This window comes from Bos grunniens, chromosome 22 (assembly GCF_055505025.1).
Source record: "Bos grunniens cultivar Pamir isolate PY7600 chromosome 22, Bosgru_T2T1.0, whole genome shotgun sequence".
In the NCBI taxonomy this organism is placed as follows: domain Eukaryota; kingdom Metazoa; phylum Chordata; class Mammalia; order Artiodactyla; family Bovidae; genus Bos; species Bos grunniens.
The window spans coordinates 13,420,863-13,437,573 of record NC_141186.1 but is presented as its reverse complement, the minus strand read 5'-3'; the positions used below and the strand labels follow the sequence as shown (position 1 = coordinate 13,437,573).

At 43.0% G+C, this 16,711-nt stretch overlaps 1 protein-coding gene across 4 annotated transcripts in view; it reads right to left on the bottom strand.

Moving 5' to 3' along the window:
- Nucleotides 1-13,004: 13,004 nt before the first annotated feature.
- Nucleotides 13,005-16,711, bottom strand: part of MYRIP (myosin VIIA and Rab interacting protein) — a 228,280-nt gene continuing 224,573 nt past the window's right edge. For all 4 annotated transcript variants that reach the window (XM_086366026.1, XM_086366027.1, XM_086366025.1 and 1 more), the window contains one exon: nucleotides 13,005-15,161. In XM_086366026.1, coding sequence (XP_086222152.1) covers nucleotides 15,129-15,161 — 33 coding nt within the window. In that variant the 3' untranslated portion in view covers nucleotides 13,005-15,128. The remainder of the gene's footprint in view (nucleotides 15,162-16,711) is intronic.

Sequence of the window (16,711 nt, the reverse complement as noted above, 5' to 3'; positions counted from 1 at the left end):
TATTGGAAACATTTTCTTCATTTAGTGAATTTACAAGGCTGGTAAAACAATCTCAGCCAAGATTCAGTTTCTTTCTTTATTCCTTTTTCTTTTTATTTTTAATAGGATTGTGTCTCATCTAAGCAAAGAAAACAGAAATATTCATGTGGTAATATAGTACTAGCTTGCACCTACTAAGTGTGCCATATGTACCAGGTCCGGGCTAAGTGCTTTCCACACAATACTTGTATTTTCCTTAGCTTCATTTTAAATTCTGGACCACAAATCCCAAATGGGCATTCAGCGTCACAGTTCTTACGGCACTTACTCAGATGTTTTCCTCTTTCTCACTCTCTCCAATGATGATTTCATACATCGGTCTTCTCAAACCCAAATTCCTTCCCCCGTGTTCCTTCTCAGCTGATGACCTTGGTTATATTTCACTGAGACTATAGAAGCAATCAAATGGAAACAAACTCCAGCCACCAAATCTCCAAATCTCACTGCATTTGTCCCTGTGCTCTTTGCCTTGCCAGCTTGTTACCCTGGTTGAGCACCCTGTTTTCCTCTTTTGCACTTTCAAGGATGTTGCTCCTGGAAGTATCCACCTCTCCCTCTTGCATCTATAATGTCTCTTTCTCTATAGACTTACTTCCACCAGGATGCAAATATGCTCTAGAATCATACGTCTTAATAGACGAAAACAAAAATTCCTTTGACACATGTTCTTTTCTTCCAGGACCCATTTCTCTTCTCTTCCAAAAAGTTGTCTAAGGTCACTGTCTCTGCTTGTTCATGATTCATCTCTCCTTAACTCCTCCGTACAGGCTTCCATCTCCGCTGCTATGCTGAGATCATCCATGCCCAAGTGTGCTTGACCCTATGTTGCCAACCCAATGCTGTCTCACTGTTTCTGACTTGGCAGCATTTGACAGCATGAACTACTCTTTTCTTCTCTTGGCTGCTGCGACTTCATCGTCTCTTGCTTTTCTTCCATCTCATTGGTCATGCTATTTTCAACTGCTTTGCTGACTCCTTCTTTGCTCAAACTGTGTCAGTGTGTTTATTAAGATAAGAGGAAAAATCAGGAGATGGTATGTTGGAAGTCAAGGAAAGGAAGTGTGCATCCCAAAGGCTGGGTTATGAGTGGTTATCACGAGCTGAGGACAGCTGAGCCCGGTAGACTGGCAACCTTCTAGCTGCATTCAGTGGCATCATGGTGTCAGGGTTAGGGGACAGAGCTGAAGTAGACGAGCTGACTACTTCCAAACATTCATGCGACCAGGGAGGATCTCAGATCCCCTCCACTTAGGTTACACTGGTTATCATAAGCAACTGGCAAGGAGGGAATGCATTAGAACTTCCCCTTGAGCTCAAGAAAAACAAACATGGAGAGGAAGTTATTCTACATCAAAAGCATCTGTAAAGAAGGGAAACAAACATGGACAGTTATGTAAACAAAGCCATTCTGCTTTGAGAAATGGATAGGACATGGAGAGAGGGTGAGGAAACAGACTAAGTGAAAGAAAATCTACTCCTGAGTTCAGCTCACCTCAATTCACTTGGAATATTAGGCATCTTTAATAAGAATTCTTTTTTACAGAAACTTGAGAATTTGCAGAGCTGTCAGTGAAGCAATGAGTTGGGAGGGCAGTGTCATTGTTTCTTGGAGTATAATTCCAAAATAAATAAAGGACCCCAGGCTGTCTGTGTAACAGACAGCATCCTCAATAGCATTTTTTTCCTGGTAATTGACAAAAGGGGTTCCATGTGGCTTTTGCTTACAGATGAAAAAGAGTAAAGACCTTCACCCTCTTAGAAACAGCTGTGCATCTGTCAGATCTACCCAGTCACAAACACTGAGTCTGGCTTTGCAAAGTAAACATGTTATTTTGTATGTAATTGCTATAATTAGCTGTAGGGACATCACTGACCCATTAGCAGGAAAAACAGATGGGATGAGATTTGTCTTCATGCATGGGCTAGGATATAGTGAAAATATTAGAAATTGTTAGCCATAAACTCAGTCACCATGTTGCAGAGCTAGAATGCTCAGTTAAAAACAGTGGAGGAAGTGGTACAAGCAGTCCATGAAGGACCTCTTTCAGTTACTCAGGATGACCATTTTAGACGTCTTTCATGGTGGCGGATTACTGCAAAATCAGTTCATGTGAAAATGTGAGCAAACTCCCCAAATCTATTTTCACATTCTCAGCTACTGAAACTGCCACTGACCCAGCAGCCTTGGCGGGAAGCCTGGGGACCCTGCCACTTCTTCCCTTCTCTCCACTCTGTCTGCTTGGTCTCTGAGTCGGCCTCCAACGCAGCAACACCTACTTTGAACATCATCTAGAATTTTGATTAGGGACTAGAATTTTGTGAAATGTTTAGATTTTGTAGGGGGAGTGGGGATTGGCATATGTATTCTTTACTTTTTAAAACTGAAGTATAGTTGATTTACAATGTTGTGTTAGATTCAAGTGTACAACAAAGTAATTCAGTGATTCAGAGTGGTTCACACACACATATATGTGTGTGTACAATATACTTTCTCAGATTCTTTTCCCTTATACATTATTATAAGAAATTGAGTATAGTTCCCTGTGCTATACAGTAGGTCCTTGTTGGTTAACTAGTTTATATATACTAGTGTTGTCTATACTAGTATAATCCCACTTAAACCCTGAGTTTTCAGTGGGGCCAAGGCATCAGAGAGGCCCTAGGAGTTGGCCAAGCAATTCTCTAGTCAAAGACAGGAAGTCAGGGCACAGTAGGAGACTGGTGCCATGTGGAGAGACTGCTATTGGTTGGAAAAAAGGCTTTTGAGGAACAGGAGTGTCTAAATTAGATTGTCATGTATGACACGATATACCGTGTGCCCCTGCCCCCCGACTTCTTCCCCATCCCCCATCCTCGTCCTTCAGTGAGGTCTGCTACAGGGCTGGTTGATCTCTTTGTTGTTGCTGTTGTTTTAAGTGAAAATTGTTGGGGAGGTTACATTTCCCTTCTGGATTGATACAGTATAAAACAGAGGCTTCTTTTCTCTTTCTGACTTACTTCACTCTGTACTATATGCTTTGGGTTCATCCTCCTCGTTAGAACCGTCTCAAATGTGTTCCTTTTCATTGCTGAGTAATATTCCATTGTATATATGTACCACAATTTCTTTATCCATTCATCTGTTGATGGAGATGTGAGGGAGGTTCAAGAGAGAGGGGACATATGTATACCTATGGCTGATTCATACTGATGTATGGCAGAAACCAACACAGTATTGTAAAGCAATTATCCTCTAATGAAAAATAAATCAATTAAGGAAAAAACAGAGGCTGCAACAGGGATGCACAACCATTGATCTCCATAAGCCCAAATTCACAGGCTTTTGGGAAAAGCTTTGGGCTTTAAGGGAAATAGAATTGGGGGTTTGAAGCAGTATAGACTGGAATGTAAATTTTTCCTGGCACGGAGCTTACTCTTACCTCCAAACATCTGGGCTACACTAGGCTTCTCCTGAGCTGGGGAGGGTCAGGAACCATCAGAGGGGACTTTTGAACCGAGCCTTCTCAAAGGATAGGTAAGGGTTTTCAAAGTCAGAGGGAGGCATTTCAGAGGATTGAATGTAATGTGGGAAGATGCAGAGTTGAGAAGGGTCCTAGCTTGAGTGGTTTGTGAGCCACAAAGGGTAAATAGGGCCCTACCAGGAGCTGTGGTCCAGAGTTACATACACTATTACAGTCCAGCTCTGACAATGCCTGGAACAGACTTTCCAACCACACTTAGATCTGTCTTTTAACATTAGCCAAGACAACCATTTTCCCCGGCAATCAAAGACAAAGTGGAGGCCAGGGGAGCAGAATCCCAACTGCCTCAAATCAAGAAGTGGTAACTTATTCCTTTGTCATCAGACAGTTTAACAATCAATGGGCACCAAGCTGACATCTAGCCAAGTGGCATCAGCAGAGCTGTTGTGCCACAGACAGTCAGCGTTTCAACAGGCCAGGGTCACTGAGAAGAATTGCTACTGGGCACAGATAAAACAATAACAGTGTCATTTAAAGACAAAGAAGAACCTCAGTTCTGCCAGACCGATGACAGGAACTCATTCATTGCCAGGATGGTTCTACAAAGACCCAAATTACAAACAGGGTGGAAGCGCTGATTCACAGTCTGTTTTCAGCAGCAGAGCATTCATGACACATGGTCTGCCTTTATCAGGACAAAGAATACTTGTCCAGATTTTCCCTTTTAAAGATAAAAAATCTTTTTTTTTTCTGACTTCCCAGTGGGTTTGTTACAAAATGAATGAAATAATAGAGAAGAATAAATCAGAAAGGACATGCTTGAAAGTGCAAATTATTGTCATTACCAGGAAGCAGGAAAGGGCACGTTGAAGGTAGAAGTGCCATAGGAAACACTGACCACCACCGCTGCCTGCAGATCGCGCTTGCATCTTCCGTTAGGTGATTACCACATTGCTCAGTGAATGAGGACAGCAGTTGCATACCGTTTCATCCTGTCACCTTGGCACCCAGCACCTCATGCTTGGGGCACATCCTGTCTCTGGGCCAGCGTTGCTTCTTGTCTTTTTGATACACAGCACACGGAGGAGAAGGTCCCCAGGCGCCCAGCCCCGTCTCTCCCTGAGCAGGTACAAAGCTGAGAACTTGCAAACTTGGTGGTGCTGTGTAGGAGTCGCCAAAGGCATACTCCCCAGATTGCTCCGATGACAGCAGAGGACAGAGTCTCCTGGACTCATGGAAGATCTTGAGAGTGGGCAGGTGGGCAGAGGATGTTTCCTGCACAAGCAGACTTCCTGGAGGCGCTCAGGTTGCTGGTCTTGTAAACTCTGCGGCCCCTGCCTGCCTGGCTGGCTCTGGGCACTGTGCTATGAAGAAAGGCAGGGATGGGTAGAGGAGGGGGCTGTTACCTGGTCCACCTGGCTCCATCCCAGCTCACCTGGCCCTCCAAGCAGAGATTTAACTTTGTCCACCTCAGAGAGCCCCAGGGATATGTGACTGGAATCCCCCTTCCTCAAGGCTGCCTATTGGGTTGTTTTGAGGCAACAGTAATCCAAAGTCTCCAGGAAGTTCAGTTAAGACGGCTGGATAGTGAATTGACATTTTTTCCCTGGGCTGGGGAGAGCAAAGGAAACAGATGAGACAGACACAAAGCTTTTCCCTAGAGGGATGGAACAGCGCTCATCCCAGGGCTCAACCCATAGACTGGGGCTCTCTGTATTATCCCCTCCCCTCTGCCCTTCTTTCAGCTGCTCTTTAAGCACTGGCTTACATTTTGAGCGTAGCACTGTCCTTGACAGGGATGGTGATGGGGACTGGTTGGAGGGGAAATTTGAGTCATCAAAAGTTTACAAGGGGGACTTCCCTGGCAGTCCATTGGTTAAGACTCTGCACTCCCACTGTAGGGGGCACAGGTTCGATCCCTGGTCGGGGAACTAAGATCCCGCCAACTGCACAATGCACCAAAAAAAGAAAAGCTTACAAGGTTTTCTAACTAGTGGGTGGTCTCCAAATGTTTTGGGCCACACATCCCATCAGTAAAAACTGTTTGACAGTGCATCCCTGAAATATGTATGTTCATTTATAAATTATTACATGCACTTGCATCTATCCACGTATTTAATCTTGGTAAAGCTTACTTCCACATAGAAAGTGAGTTCAAGGATGAGTATGCTCTTTCACCTGACCCCAGTGGACCCTCTTCTGTATCCTTTGTGCAGTCTGTACCCACTTTGGAAACTGCTTTCTAACTTGAGAGTTCCCCCCAAGTTCTGGTTTTTATGGGCAAAGGATGAAGGAGAGAAGTCCACTCAGAGAAAAGATGGGTCATGGCTGGGAACACGGGTTTTGTTCAGAAGTCAGTGAAAAAAATAACTTTTCAATGTCTTCCCTACCTCATCATGGATGGCAGGAAGGAGTGATGGCACCCAAGAACTCTGTGGTAGCTCTTGACCAGCTTAGAGACGGTGCTTTAAGAGGCCCACTCAAAGTTACTGGTGTCTCACTGGGGCCTACAGACTGTGAGCATCTGTGGATACAGGAGCTTGTGCTTTGGGATTCTGCGCAGCCTGGACCATTTCACTGCCCCCTGAAGTTGCTCCACAGTCTTTAGAAAAGGGAGGGAGTGAAGTAGAGGTTAGGGGGAGCCTCTTGCTTCTCCACCTTGGTGTTGAGATCCCTTCTATACACTTCAGTGTCAGAAGGGTGCTCACCCCCAGCCTTGGATGGGCCTGAAGGTGCCTGTGGGGCACCATCTTCAGTTGTCGATTGGTCACGGGGTAACCACAGGCTGGAGGTAGGACCACCATGGCCACAATAGGTGAACCAGATTTGTTTCAAGCACCTGCTCTGTGCCAAGCTCTGTGTGATTATGAACGGAACCCACTTCCTCAAGGGGCTTTCAGGTCAGTGTAGGAGAAAGATAATCACACATGTAAATGCAGTGCAGGGAATGTCTTAGTTTGAAGTTTCCTCAAAGGAGATTCTGCATTAAGTGGTTAATTTGGGAAGTGACCCCCAGGGTATATGCTGAGGGAGGGAGAATGTGAGAGTGAAGGGAGAAAAAGTCACAAGAAAGCATCAATGAACAGGTTACCACTGTGGGCACCTGGACCTCAGCCCTGCAGGGGACTCTCTGAGGGACTCTATTGAGCACTGCTACTCAAAGTGGGCCACAGGGCTGAGAAAGGTCAATTTTCATTCCAGTCTCAAAGAAGGGCAATGCCAAAGAATGTGAACTGAGAACTTCCGCATGTACAAACTGGGTTTAGAAAAGTCAGAAGAACCAGGGATCAAACTGCCAACTTTTGCTGGATCATGGGAAAAACAAGGGGATTCCAGAAAAACATTTACTTCTGCTTCATTGACTACCCTAAATAAAGCCTTTGTGTGGATCATAACAAACTGTGGAAAATTCTTAAAGAGATGGGAATACCAGACCACCTTACCTGTCTCCTGAGAAACCTATATGAAGGTCAAGAAGCTGAATGAAGGTCATAGAACTGAATATGAAACAGCTGACTGGTTCCAAATTGGGAAAGGAGTGCGTCAAGGTTGTATATTGTCACCTTGCTTATTTAACTTACATGCAGAGTACATCATGTGAAATGCCAGGCTAGATAAATCACAAGCTAGAATCAAGATTTCTGGGAGAAATATCAACAACCTCAGATATGCAGATAATACCACTCTAATGGCAGAAAGTGAAGAGGAGCTAAAGAGTCTCTTGATGAGGGTGAAAGAGGAGAGTGAAAAAGCTGACTTGAAACTCAACATTCAAAAAACTAAGATCATGGCATCCACACCCGTCACTTCGCGGCAAATATACGGAGAAAAGGTGGAATCAGTGACAGGTTTTCTTTTCTTGGAGTCCAGAATCACTGTGGACAGTGACTGCAGTCATGGAATTTTTAAAAGACGCTTGCTCCTTGGAAGAAAAGCTATGACAAACCTAGACAGCATATCAAAAAGCAGAGACATCACTTTGCCGACAAAGGTCTGTATTGTTAAAACTACGGTTTTTCTAGTAGTCACTTATGGATATGAGAGCTGGTCTATAAAAAAGGCTCAGTGCTGAAGAATTGATGCTTTTGAATTGTGGTGCTGGAGAAGATTCTTGAGAGTCCCTGGACTGCAAGGAGATCAAACCAATCAATCCTAAAGGAAATCAACCCTGAATATTCATCGGAAGGACTGGTGCTGAAGCTGAAGTTCCAGTACCTTGGCCACCTGATGCAAAGAGCTGACTCACTGGAAAAGACCCTGATGCTTGGGAAGATAGAAGGCAAAAGGAGAAGGGGGTGACGAAGGAAGAGATAGTTAGATAGCATCACCGACTCAGTGGATATAAATTTGAAGAAACTCTGGGAGATAGTGGAGGACAGAAAAGCGTGGCATACTGAGGTCCATGGGGTCACAAAGAGCTGGACATGACTTAGGGTCTGAACGACAACAACTCAAAGTATAACCAGCAGCAGCAGCAGCACTTGGGAGCTTGTTAGAAATGTAGCATCATGGGTCCCACCAGGCCTGCTGAATCAGAATTTGCACATTAAAGTTTGAGAAGCACTGCCTTTAATCTTTCATCTTTATCAAACATGATAACTTTGATATAAAACATATTTTTCTATATTTGAGGACTTGATTCTACCAAATCTGATCCTTCTGAATAACTTCTTTGGGATTTCCAATGTTTGAAGTGCATATTAAAGTTTTTCTGGTCCCTTGAAAGCTCTTTAAAATGCAACGCCATTTACCTGCACTTTATCGTAATTACAACTCAATTGTAGTGACAGAAGGCTCACGAAACCTACTGTTCTGTAAAATGCAAATTTTGTATGGGAAATACTTCCCCTGGGAGAAAATAAAGTGGCTGTCATTCGAAAAGTTATTTTTAAAGGAATGTACCTAGTGCCTCCTGTACTTTAAAGTTTTGTCAAAAATTTCAAGGAATAGAGGACCCTTTGTGAAAGATCAACATGTACACAGAAAGATACTTCAAAAATGTAACAGAAGTTCCATATTTAACAAAATGTCAAAGACAAGTAGTTCAATAGTTGCTTATATATCTTTTATATTGGCATGTGATTTTACTTTTGGCATCCACTCATCTTCATTTCATCACTAACACAAAGATTAATCTAAGGTTATAAAACTAATTTTTCACATAGTGTATCAGTTACCTATTACTCCATAATAAACAACTCCCAAGCTCAGTGCTTTGAAGGAGCAATGATTTATTCTTGTTCGTATGTCTACATGTTGCCTGGGGTGGCTTTGATGACCTCCTGGGCTCAATAGACTTGGCTAAAGGTTGGATCTGAATCTGTTCCTCAGGTCAGTGGGCTGCCTGTGGCATGTTCTCATTCAGTTCATTTCAGTTCAGTCGCTCAGTCGTGTCCAACTCTTTGTGACCCCATGGACAGCAGCACACCAGGCCTCCCTGTCTATCACCAACTCCAGGAGTTTACCCAAACTCGTGTCCATCGAGTCCGTGATACCATCCAGCCATCTCATCCTCTGTCATACCCTACTCCTCCTTCCCCCAATCCCTTCCAGCATCAGTCTTTTCCAATGAGTCAACTCTTTGCACGAGGTGGCCAAAGTATTGGAGTTTCAGCTTCAGTGTCAGTCTTTCCAATGAACATCCAGGACTGATCTCCTTTAGGATGGACTGGTTGGATCTTCTTGCAGTCCAAGGGACTCTCAAGAGTCTTCTCCAACACCACAGTTCAAAAGCATCAATTCTTCAGCACTCAGCTTTCTTCATAGTCCAACTCTCGCATCCATACATGACCACAGGAAAACCATAGCCTTGACTAGACGGACCTTTGTTGGCAAAGTAATGTCTCTGATTTTCAATATGCTATCTAGGTTGGTCATAGCTTTTCTTCCAGGGAGTAAGCGTCTTTTAATTTCATGGCTGCAGTCACCATCTGCAGTGATTTTGGAGCCCCCCAAAATAAAGTCTAACACTGTTTCCACTGTTTCCCCATCTATTTCCCATGAAGTGATGGGACCAGATGCCATGATCTTAGTTTTCTGAATGTTGAGCTTTAAGCCAACTTTTTCACTCTCCTCTTTCACTTTTATCAAGAGGCTTTTTAGTTCCTCTTCACTTTCTGCCATAAGGGTGGTGTCATCTGCATATCTGAGGTTGTTGATATTTCTCCTGGAAATCTTGATTCCAGCTTGTGCTTCCTCCAGCCCAGCATTTCTCCTGATGTACTCTGCATATAAGTTAAATAAGCAGGGTGACAATATACAGCCTTGACGTACTCCTTTTCCTATTTGGAACCGATCTGTTGTTCCATGTCATGTTCTCATAGTGAATGGCAAATATAAATGGGCCAACCCAACTCCATAAACATATTTCAAGTCCCTTATGTAGCTCTTCTTCTATTAATAACATGTCATGAGTCAAAGCAAGTTACATGGCCAAGTCCAAACCAAGGGTTCAGTAATGCTATTGTCTGGATGTTTGTGTCCTCTCAAAATTCATGTTCTGAAACCTGACCCCTGAGGTGGTGATATGAGGAGGTAAGGCCTCTGGGAGGCAATTAGGTCAGAAAGGCTCCACTCTCTTGGTTGGGATTAGTGCCCTTTTAAAGGAGGCTCCAGTGAACCCTCTCCATGTGAGGACACGTGAGAAGTCTGCAGCAGACTTTCCCCACAACCAACTATGCTGGCACTCTGATCTTGGACTCTCGGTCTCCAGAGCTGTGGGAAATACATTTCTGTTGTTTATAAACTTCCCAGTCTTTGGTATTTTTGTTATAGTAGCCAGAGACAGAGAAGTGTGCTCCACCAACCATAAGGCAAGTGACATGACCAAGCCCAACTCCAGTGGGGTGAGGCAGTGCACTCCTCCCAGAGTTAGGGGGATAAGGGAGTGAATATTTGCAGAAAAATAATCTCTTCTACCGTAAGTAGAAAAATTGAGGCACAACATTTTGCAAAATAAATCATTGGTGCTGATATGCTAATGCTTTTCGTATTTCAAGAGAAAAAGGAAGACATTGAGGACCTATAGTTACCAAGCATTCTGCTGAAAATTTCCTTGTGTGTTACTTCATTGAACTTTTATCTTTCAAAAACTATTTATTTATTTATTTGTCTTGGTGGGTCTTTGTTGCTACACACCAGCTTTCTCTAGGTTCAGTGAGCGGGGGCTACTCTTTGCTGCAGAGCATGGGCTTCTCATTGCGGTGGTTTTGCTTGCTGCGGAGCATGGGCTGTAGGCGTGGGCTCAGTGGTTGTGGCGCATAGACGGCTTAGTTGCTCCATGGCATGCGGGATCTTCCTGGAGCAGGGATCAAGCCAATGTTGCAAGGTGGATTCTTAACCACTGGACCACCAGGGAAGCCCTTCAGTGAACCTTTTAACAACGCCATGAGGAAGCTATTTTAACTCCATTTTACAGATGAGGTGCTAGGTCACCAACCTGGCATTTGGGATGTCAAAGAGTAGAGCTCAGTGTTTTCTGGCAGCCTTCAAATGCTATGAATACTGGGTCACTTTATTATTTTTTTTTTGGCATGGCAAATCAAGCTCTTATTTCTTAGGGGAAAATACTATCTTTACTCTGTTCCTGTTTATCCTGGGAACAAGAAGAGCTGTAAATTTTCTACAAGTTTAGTTGCCTATCGCTCTTGACACTCAAATTATTGACTCAAACTGGTTCTCTTGAATACTTGGAGTGTCAGCACACATTGGCTGCTCAATACAAGTTTTCTGGGCTTCTGGGTTAGGGTAGACAAATGGTTGGGTAACTGGAGTGCGTCTGAACCCTCTTAGCTGTTTCCATGTCTTGCTGTCCTATGGGAATGTGCTTGGGGACGGGAGGCAGTGTAGAGAAGTCAGGAATTCTGGTCTGGAAATGCTGCCCAGAGAATATCTCAGAGGGTCTCCTGGTGTCATTCTCCCCGCTGGCCCCATCTGAAATGCCCCACCAACCTAAGTGTTAACTGGTTGTGAATGTTTAGCGAATATTGTGCCATGCACATTAATGGGAGCGTTGTTGTTATTGTTCACTCACCTAGTCATGTCCACTCTTTGTGACCCCATGGAGTACAGCACGCCAGCCCTCCCTTTCCCTCACCTTTTCCTGGAGTTTGCCCAAGTCCATGTCCATTGCATCAGTGATGCCATCCAACCATCCCATCCTTTGATGCCCTCCTCTCCCTCTGCCCCCAATCTTTTCCAGCATCAGGGACTTTTCCAATGAGTCATCTGTTCACATCAGATGACTGGAGTTTCAGCTTCAGCATCAGTCCTTCCAACGAGTATTCAGTGTTGATTTCCTTTAGGATTGACTGGTTTGATATCCTTGCCGTCCATGGGAGCATAGAGGAAGGTAAACTGAGGATGGGAGGTGACTGGATTTATTCCCTGAATCTGTGTTTTTGCAGGGGATTGTGATGCCCACTCAAGCTTGAGTACTACTGTCAGCCTCTCAGGCAGAGAAGGCTCTCAGCTGCTTCTTTTTGTTTAAGCCATAGTTGATTTGCAATATTGTGTTAGTTTCAGGTGTGCAGCTTCAGATTCTTTTCCATTATAGATTACAAGATATTGAATATAGTTCCCTGTGCTATACAATAAATCCTTGTTGTTTATTTTATATACAGTGATTTGCGCCTGTTAATCCCAAACTCCTAATTTATCCCTCCCCACCTTCCCCTTCGGTAACCATAAATTTGGCTTCTATGTCTGTGAATCTGTTTCATTACTTAGTTGATTTGCATCATTTTCTTTTGATTCCACATATAAGTGACATCATATGATGTTTGTCTTTCTTTGTCTGATTTACTTCACTCAGTATGACCATCTCTCGGTCCATCTGCTCTTTGCTGCTGTTTTATTCCCTCATTCATTGCAGTTTTGTTGTGGGTTCCTACTCCCATCCGGGGATGGAAGGGCCAGTGTGTGAGCAGGCCAGCCTCACAGGACCAACAACTGCCTCTGAGCCTGTGAAAGGCTCTGAGAGAGTCACTGCCCTGCTTCCCACTCAGCCACACAGTCCCCGCGGAGGTGGGAGCGGCTTTTCCACAGGTGTCCAGGCTTCCCTCCAGGGTCTAACCCAGGGTTCTCATACCCGGCACCACTGACGTCTTCGGTTGGGTAATTCTTTGTTTTGGGTGGTACTGTCCTGTGCGCTGGAGGGTGTTTAGCAGCATCCCTGGCTGCTGTTTGTGCGCGTCCTGCCCCCAGCAAGTTGTGACAATGTCCCTTGAGGCACAAAAATCACACTGCCCCTCCTCCTGCTTTGAGAACTGCTAGTCTTACCTGAGTGACCCCTCAGTAGAGGTGGTCCTGGGCGATTCTGTTCTCAGGAAGACAAGCAGTGGAGAGGTGAGTGGTATAACCAGAAGGAACATGGGGTATGGGGCAACCATGGCTTTGCATCTTGGCCCTGCCAATGACTAGCCATTGACTTCCCTACCCCTTCTTCATTCCCAGTCTTTTGTAACCAATAAAACCAAAACCGAAAAAATCACACACCCACAAACATTATTTTCATAAATGACTTTTACTTCTTGATCATTTTTCTTGACAGTAATTCTTGGCAATGTGCATATAACATGAAGGCAAGCATACTTTCAGAAGTCATCAAAGATATGGTCCTATTGGCCTCATTTTCTTAAACCATTAAAATATTTTCATTTATAAAAATTAATCTAAATATAAATATTGACACTGAAGATCAAAATCACTTGATGACAAAATAATTCTTCTGGAACTATAACATATGTGTATGGATTTTAATAGTAAATTAAATCTTTGCACTTATTTGGCACAAGGAAACCTTTATAAAAATTCAAATGCCATAGAGCAGGCTTCTTCTTCTTTTTTTTTTTGCAAGGCTTACACAGTACACATTTTTGTCAAGGAAAACTGAATATTTTAACACTGTAACACAACAGTAGTTGCTTTTCATGCCTCTTAAAGAAAACGCTCTATTTGGAACTCAGATCTTTTTTGTTGTGTTTTAAAATTGTGTATTTGTTTGCTTTTAACCACGCCAACAGAACGAAAAGCCAAAGATTTACTTTATTTCAAAGGACTCATTTCTGTTGGATAACACATATACAGCATCAGCAAGGAATATTACTGGAGGATAGGTAGACCCCCATCAGGAATGGATCATAACACACATTTCAGCAGCAAGTCAGGTCTGGAAATGTGCACAGCAGCAAAAGAACAGAGAAGTTGAAAACAACACAGAATGAGGCTTTGTCAGGCGTTCAAATTACACTTAGCTTAAAGGTCTGATTTTGGCAAATTAATCACTCTGGCCCTCAGTCTCCTCATCTGAAAAATGGGGATACCTACTGAATAGGGTTGCTATAAGGATTAGAATGGTAAGTCCATCACCTCCTTCAGAGCAGTCCCTTAATAAACATCAATCATGCTATTCCTTTACTTTCCATCTTGTACCTTCTTCCTTGGATTCAAAATATACAAGGGGAAAATTTTAAAAAAGGTTGCTAGTACTCAATTAATTGAGTGAAATTCCAACTCCATTTGCTTTTATAAACACACTGAACAGTCATGCATTTGAGACCACACAAGGGGAGTTAGCGTCAACTCTTGCGTCTGTTGAGTTCATAGTTGGTCCTTGCTTTATTCAGACATGCAAGTTTTCTCAGGCTGGTCCTTAACCATTTTTATCTTTAGGGTCTTCTTACTACTTCGGCTGAATTTTTATTGGGAGGTAAATTTTGGAGTACAGCATTTCCTTGTGTGGTTGAATTCCGCAATCATCCAGTTACCTAAAACCTCATTTAGACGCGGTCATTGCTAAACCACATCTTACTGATTCTGGACAATGCACTAAAGTTAAGCCAATGGTGGGCTTTCTCAGGCCCCTCTCCCCTTCAGAGCGGGGAGACTCTCAGCAAGTCCAAGGAAGAGCCCTGAATTCTTGATGAGACATTGTTTCAGATAGACTCGGGCATGGCATGGGTGAGTGAGAGCTTTCTGTCCTGTGGCTTCCGACTTTAAAGTGATGGGAGGAATTGGTGGTGTGGTGGGCGAGAAGCCAGCAGGAACAAGGTGGCTAGAGGGAGACTTTGATGTTGAGGGCTCCCAAGTTAGACAGTCCCTAGTGCTCACTACAGGGGCATTTCACTTTTCTCCTAAGCATTTGTAGGACAGACATGCCTGTGAGAGATTAATAAGAACTGATGACTTAAATGTTAACACCCTTCCCTCCACTATCCCCTGACCCCAGCACTGTATTTTGGGACAAATTGTTGACATGTAATTCTAGTTGAATCAAAAGCGTAAAAAAAATAAAATAAAATGAAGTCTTAAAGACCACACACAGAGCAAAGTGAACAGGGAGAGGACGCATCTTTTGAACATGGAGCTCTGCTGTTGGAAGCCAGCATCTGGGGTTCTGTCTTGGATTCCCCTGGGAGCCTAAGGCAGAGAGTAGGCAAGACCTTGATGCTGAAGTCTGGGTCTGCTTTCTGGCTGAGGTGTCAGGACAGCCCTGTGCAGGGGTGCGCTGTGGCCTCCCCAGGCCCTCTCCTCAGGTGGAAATCCGTGCAGCAATTCGATGGCTGTTGGGGCAAGGCACTGTCGTGTACGCCGGAGGCAGTGGGTCACTGGCAGTGGGGCTCCACGGTGCTAACACATCACAGCAGACTCCAGGGTGGGCTCCTGAGGTGGAAAACGAGCAGGTGCAATCAGCCACTCGGTGAAAGCAGGCGAGGCCATTTACAACGTCTGCTGCTTTTTTATGTCATGAAAGGTATTCATGCCCATTGCCCAGTGGAACAGTTCACAGCACTCAAAAAGTGATGCATTTCTACATGTACTTCTTAATCCATCTGAAATTCATTCTGGTATATGGAGTGAGACAAACTGATTCCCTTCTGACTACATCCCATTGGCTAATTTGCCAAGCACAGTTGTTGTTTTTTTTTAATTATCTATACCTTCTCTACTGGTTCCTAAGGCTTAAAAAATTCATAAAACAGACTTTCATATGTGCCTGTATCTATTTCTGAGCTTTCTATTCTATTTCATTAATCATCAATTTCTTTACAGTTTTTAATTTATTTAAAAATCTGGCAGGAAAACCATTTTAACTTTGCAAATTGCCCTTGTCTATTCATTCATATTTATTCCTATATGAACTTTAGTTCTAAGAAAATCTCACTAAGAATTTTACGAGAATTAGATTATAAGTTAATTTGGAAAGAATGAATTTTTTGTGGGATTTATTAATCATTATCTCAGTATTAAAGGTCTTGTTGCATTCTGTAAGATTTATCTGGTAATTTATTACTTAAAGTACCCCTGCATTTAATTTGCTAATATTTTATTTAGCATGCCTCACCTTTCTGAAGAAGCACTACTGGTGTGTGATTTGTATGTGTCTGTGTGTGTAAGTGAGCATGGAGATGTGTACACACTTACCAGCCCCATCAGGCTTTGGTTGTTGGGGTTTCAACAGTTTCAGAACATGTGAGATTATTTTGAGGATTGGGGTCACAGAGGGTAGTTTTATACTTTCTACCTGTGGGAATTTATTGAGGCTTTCTTTGTAGTTGGTATAAAATCAGTTTTTATAAGTGGTCCACTGATGTTTGGAAAGAAAGTGAACTCTCTGTTAAGTGTAAAGTTAGATATGTTTTTTAGATATATTTCTTAATTAAAGCTTAGTCATTACACTATTCCAAATTATCTAATTTGTATGTATTTCTGGTGTACTGGGCTTCCAAGGGCTGATAGGAGAATTTTAAAGTCATTAACCATGGCACATTAAATTGCTCTGTTTTCCAGTTCAAGAAAGGCTCATGATTTCCTTTATTTTATCAATATCTAAACATGCCCCCTCCTGTTTCTTCTGTGTGCTTCCTGCCTTGGATTCTACTTTGTTTGAAAGTAGCATTCCTGCCCTTTGTTTTTTCTTTCCATTTATTTAGCAAACATCATCTATCCTTTCATTTTTAACCTTTCTGTGTTATTTAAAGTTAACTTATTAAAAAAAAATTTACTGAGGTGAAATTCACAAACATAAAATTAACCATTTAAAAATGAACAATTCAGCAGCATTTAGTACACTGTCAATGTTACATAGCCACCAGCTCAGTCAAGTTTCAAAACATACCCTCACTCTATAGTAAAACCTCTTATCCTTAAGCACTTCTTTCTGTGCTCCCTCCTCAGAACCCCTGGCAACCACTTATCTATGTTCTATCTCT